At 45.2% G+C, this 5,989-nt stretch overlaps 1 protein-coding gene across 1 annotated transcript; it reads left to right on the top strand.

The window, feature by feature from the left end:
- Nucleotides 1-3,874: 3,874 nt before the first annotated feature.
- On the top strand, nt 3,875-5,504 carry LOC6547288. Its single transcript, XM_001974734.3, has 3 exons — nt 3,875-3,936; nt 4,050-4,097; nt 4,159-5,504. Exons 2-3 carry the CDS (start codon nt 4,073-4,075, stop codon nt 5,304-5,306), a joined length of 1,173 nt encoding a protein of 390 aa, XP_001974770.1. The 5' UTR covers nt 3,875-3,936; nt 4,050-4,072; the 3' UTR covers nt 5,307-5,504.
- The last annotated feature ends 485 nt before the right edge of the window (nt 5,505-5,989 follow it).

Below are 5,989 nucleotides of genomic sequence, written 5' to 3'. Positions count from 1 at the left end.
ACTAACTGCGTTTGGGATCCCATAGGGCTTTAAGTGAAAATCGATTCGTGAAGCTAATTGTGCGTGAAGCGCCTGTTAAAAATCGCATTTAAATGTGCGGCCCTTTCGTTTCGGTACAGTCACACACACTCACATCCATACATATGCCCCAAAAAAGTGGCAGCTAAAATTGAATTTGGCCAAAAAGAGCTAAAGTTGCATGTGCTGACCTACGAGCCGAGTTCGACCTTAACTTAATTATACCCGTTACTCGTAGAGTAAAAGGGTATGCAAGATTCGATGAAAGGTATGTAACAGGCAGAAGGAAGACCATATAGAGTATATATATTTTTGATCCGGATCAATAGCCGAGTCGAATCAAGAAATGTCCCAAGGCTGAAGTTCCAAACTCCATAACTCAACTTGTCTTAATCACAAAGCGCCCAAAACTGTCACGCCCACACTTTTGAAGAATGTTGTGGTATATTTTCACTTTTTTATATATCTTGTAAATTTGTGTAGATTTTCAAAAAGCCTTTTGGCCACGCCCACACTTTTAAAACATTTTTAAGTTTTTTTTCATTTTATTATTTTTTTCCCAATTTCTACCGATATTCCAGAAAATGTTCAAATTTGTGGTTTCCGCTTCCACTAGCTGAGTAACGGGTATCTGATAGTCGGGGAACTCGACTATAGCATTCTATATTGTTTTAAACTTTTTTTGGTCTCTGCCGGCCAAACGAAATGAGAGCACAACTCACACACGCACACAGTGGCACACTGAAAACAACAACAAAAGTTGAACAATCGTAACGAAATAATTGAATTTTTATTTCCGTTTTATGTGTTTACTTCCGCTTCATGGCCGCGGCACCATTTTCTCAGCTTTTCCAGCTTTTTCGTTCGCCCTGTCCATATGTGTGTACGTGTGTGTGGGCATGGTGATTTCGGCCTATTTGTATACAAAAGGCAGTCAATTTCTGCCAGCTTGAGGAAACTTTTTAAGTCAATTGTCAAAAAGTTTTTAACATCTTTTCCCCGGCCACGCCCCACTTTTGTGGGCTCCGTATGGCTCTGTTTCTGTTTCATTTTCGCTGTCAAAATTGAAATATAATTCGGTAAAGTTGCGCCTCTTTTCGGTTCGGCTTTTCCACTTAGACGACGTTTGGATTTGGGCCATAAATCAATGCCAGGGGAAAGGCGTTCGACTGAAATTGATTTAGAATGCGGGAAGTGGGCGTCACTCCTTTCGGCCGTCTGTCAAGCTGCTGCACTAAAAACAGTCTGAAATGGCAGTGCATTTTATAGTTTGATTGCAAGTTGCTGCCACAAGGTTTTTCAAATTCGACACCATAACACAGCTATATGTTGACATAACTTCATAACATAAAAACGGGATGATTCATTTTAGAACATGTTTTCCATTCCAAAAATATAACCAACTAAAGTCTCAGAAGAAAGCATCTTCAGCTGAAATTGTGATTATCATAAAATCAGCATAGAAAGATTGCCAACCGGTTTTATAGCAATAACCAGCGATTATGCTAAGAGACATCTCCGTCAGACTCGAAGTCAAATCCATCGAGCATCCACGCTGATCAACTATAGCGGTTTTGCATATTTGATGCACTTGGCATAAACTTAATAAACTTTGCCCCCAGTTACAGGTTATAAACCCGGCGCACCAAACTCGTAAAAAAGGAAGCGCGTTAAAGCCACTGAGCCACAACTCGCTGTTTTATGACCATCTCGATGAAATTGCGGCTCCCCCAGCTTGCCGCTTCCATCTGGTTTTGTCTAAGCATCCGCCATCATTCTGGCTTTTGTTGCACCATTTTTCACTATTAACAGTAGCCATAAAAGTAGCGTTTGGCCAATAAAACTTTTGACATGTGGAGCAGGGGCTCCCTAAAATTTTTTTTCGTGCCACTAGCCGGGACAGGTGTTACCTTCACCCTTGGCACCTGGGCTTCTCCAGTTGCGCCTGCTGGTCCTGCATCTCCACTTGTCATTTGCCACTGTGGCCCCAGCTACTTGCCACTTGCCACTTGCGCATTTAATTAAGTTTACGCCGCGCTGCACACGCAAAAGAACGAAGGACGTTATTAATTAAATTCCTTTATACACAGGTTAAGCCAGCCAGCTTGCCAGGCAGCCAGCCAGCCAGCCAGCCAGCTTGCCAGCGATACCCACCGCCACCTTCCGTCTTTGTGTGTCAACAATTGGAATATTAACGAGGCAACTAATGAAAGTTTACAAAGCCAGGGTGTTTTTCCGGCGAAACAAATCGAAAGGGAAACATTTAATAAAAGTCGCTCTCGCCGATTTTCCGCCCGAGATCAAAGCAACTGCTAGAGCAGTTCCCCCACCACCACTTGACCCACCCGGCGTATGCGTGATTTTCGCTACCAATTATAGTGGATCGCCTTGGGAGCCTTTGGAGTGTCTGCGCACAAATCCCGCCGCGCTGATGCACTGCGGCAAAGGTTTCGGACCCCTAATAAGCCACGACCTTAACTGACTCACACATCAAAGCAAGAGCACGCACAGCCACTTACACACAGGCTTAAGCCCCAGACACGCAGACATATGCAAAAAGGATATGTATTAACTGTACGCATTTAAGCCGCTTGTCGAACGCGCGCAAATCCAGAAGGGGAAAATCGACTCTTATTCAATACACTCGAAAAATCAACTTTGGCAGATCAAAAAAAAAAAGAGAGCGGATGAAAACGAGACAGCAGGATGGAGCGGGAAAACTGGATTTTGGGTGGCTACAATATGCGAGTATAAATGTGCAAATCCCCAATGCAGCAACAGCTGCTGCTCAGCCACGCCCACCCCGCCCTTCGGCTGCACTCGCTTGGCATTTACATTTAAGCTGATAAGGAAAGTGCCTGCTCCTCGGGGTCCCTTGGTTTACCGCCTCCTGCCCCCGAAAATCCACCTGAGCGCCTCGAAGGACACACACACACACACACACACATCGAAGACGGCGATGAGAATTGTTTGTTGAAAATGTCGCCAGTTTATGAAATCGCGTGAGTTGGCAGCAAGGAATTCACATTTGACGCACGCACTTTACATTATTAATGCCTAAAGCCGAAGGCGGCAGAAACAAGTTCAAGTTTTAGGCCAAAAGCACGCAAATCGAGAGAGAGATACCCTTTAAGCGGCAAAAATAAACTTTGCTGTCTCTAAACAACTGCGAAAATGAACATAATTTAAAATAGGTTGTTATTACTAGTTATAATTTTCTTAAGAATCTGACTCAATTCACTCCAAGACTATTTTCTAATATCTTCAGTTCAGATCTTCGGTGATACTTATATACCCCACGTATTAAAAATTAGACCGAGTTAGTGAATAGTGCTGTGTGCGTAGAGCAGCATCGGTGTTTCGGAAAATGCTGCTGCCATTTGGCAAATGTATCGCATTTCCGTTTGGGTGTTTGCACTTTTACGCTTCGCTGGGAATTTTCCAATTTTTGCTGCTAATATTTATTAATCAAGTAATAGCTACTCACACACAGGCACACACTGCGTGCATGAACACTTGAGCTGGTGCCTGTGTGTGAGTGTGAGGACGCTTGATTTTTGCACGAAAAATTGATTGGAAACTTATAAGCTAAACTTTTTCCACTGTTTGCTTGTGTTTGCGGCCCACGAAACAAACTTTTTTGGTGTGCGCGGTTGTGTTTTGCCTTTTTTTCGTGTTTTTTTTTTTTGTTTTTATACCATTGCTGCCATTTGCAGCACTTGAAAAGGTCGCCACAAATGGAGGTGGAAAATCCGCATCAGAAAAATATTGAAATTCGATTTTTTTCGTGCTCTCAGTAACCTTTTACCAGGTCCCAGCTGTCTGTCAAAGCCTCGCCATGAGGCAGGAAGCATTTCGAATCATTTTCAGTACAAACTTTGCGTCGAGCACACCTAGAACCCACTCCAATAAAATAAAGTAAGTTCAAATTGTAACTATTTCGGTGCAAAAAATCTCCGAAAAATATTCAAGCCAGAAAATATTTGTGGTCACTTTTCGGTTAACGTTTTCAACTCAACTGTCTTTCACAGCGCTGCCTGTCACGCTCTACAAGATGAACTATCTGCTGATCCTTGGGTGTAAGTATATGGTAGTAATTAGTAGTATATAACTATATATTTCCATTAATGTTTGGCTAAGGTGTCCTCATGATGATGTGGCCGAAGTACGGCGACTGCCTGCGCATGAAGCGTTCTCAAGGCGATGCTGCAAGTGATTATAACAAAACCACTGCAATGGACAATAGCGCTTCACTGAGCGGAATGGCCACCGTGTTGACCAATAGCACCATGGCCATGGCTAACATGTTTGCAGCCACATCTCCGAAGCAGAAGAACACTACTGGACCTGGGCGCACAACGGGGGCTCGTGGAAAAACCACCAGCTCCACGACCACCACCACATTATCATCCTCACTTGCTGCTGTGGCATCCACATCCCCGCCGCCGGATGCCGGAAAATTCCAGCTGGTGGAGGATCTAATGGGACTGCGACGTCCCAAGAGGCGCTTGGGTAGCCTGCTGGAGGACAGTCTGCAGCCACGACAATTGCACCACAAGCGTCGCCAGGCGGGAGAAGCTGCCTTGGTGGCCACCTCACTGCCACCCAATCTGAATCCCAATCCTAATCCCAGTACCAATCCCAATCCCAATCCCAATCCCTATGTGTACTACAACAAGTTGGTTTCGCCCGATGGCAAGCACGAGGTGAATGAGTTTGAGCTACTTTCGCCTAACATGATGATTGAGAGTGTGCAGCAGGAGCTGAACTACGGCCCGGAAGTTCTGCCACCGGAATTGGCAGGAGTGCTGCTGCTGAATGCCGCCGAGAACACTCCACGCGGACTCCATAATGCAGCGCCAGTGAAGCACCATCGCAAGCACAAATCCTCGCCGGCTTTGCCACCGATGCTCTACATGCTGCAACAGCTGTTGCAGCCCCCCTTTGAGGGGAATCTGTTGATGGAAGCACCAAAGGAGCCGCAGCGTCGCGTTAGTTCGCCCCTCTATCAATTTCTCGATGGCGCCATGGATCTGGCTTTGCGCAACAGTCCCGATGTCATCGATCACCTGCTGGGGGATCACCTGGAGCTGGAGCTGGAGATGGAAAAAATGAAGGGCCTCAAGGATAAGGCACAAGCGAAGAAGGCCAAGAAGGAGGCACAGAAGATGGAACCCAAGGAGGAGCTCATCATCAGCTGTCCCATCCACCACGAGCACCATGCCAATCGCAATGGCGACGTGGTCGAGGATGATGTCGTCCTGGTCAACGAGTGCCATCTGGTCTAGATCTGCGCAAAAAAGGGCAGTTGTCACAAGGTTTCTTAAAAATTTTAGGTTACTTGTTTTCCGCATTCGTTTTTGTTTTCATTTTGTTGGTGCAACTGGAAGAAGTCGGTCTAATGTGCTTATATTTGTTGCACATTTAAGCCCGAATTTGTACTGTACACAAAAACTTAACAATAAAAACTAAATACACGTCATAAATAATATTTTACGTGGTAAAAATCAAGCTGGAAGGCTGCCATCATCACGTAGAATGGCCATTGTTCCAACCGTAACTAATATCAAACTTTCGCTCCAATCGACACCCCATCCCCTGGGTGGCTTTCTCCTTGAAGTTATCCTTCGTTTTCATTAACAAAATCGATTTCCTACCTTGAAATGTCCTGGGGGAGGTGGCTGGGCGGCAAAATTGATATGCCGAGTGCGACAGTGCAGCCAAACGAGCAAACAAATCTAACATACAAGCCCTTGACTGCGGATGAGCATATATCCTCCATTTATATCTGTATGGGTTGGGGTAATGGTGTGGGGGGAGGGGGGGCACTGTGGGTGGAGCCGAAAGGGAAAAGTTTTGCCGACAGCCACTGCTAAATGCTGCTAATTTCGTATACAATAAAACTAATGTAAATTGCCACTTGACGTTCACTGGGCGTGTAAGTGTGTGCCATAGTATGTGCTAGTGTACT

This window comes from Drosophila erecta, unplaced genomic scaffold (genome assembly GCF_003286155.1).
Source record: "Drosophila erecta strain 14021-0224.00,06,07 unplaced genomic scaffold, DereRS2 tig00000092-arrow-pilon, whole genome shotgun sequence".
Lineage (NCBI taxonomy): Eukaryota > Metazoa > Arthropoda > Insecta > Diptera > Drosophilidae > Drosophila > Drosophila erecta.
Note: the sequence above shows the minus strand (reverse complement) of the source record. Positions and strands in the feature narration are given on the sequence as shown.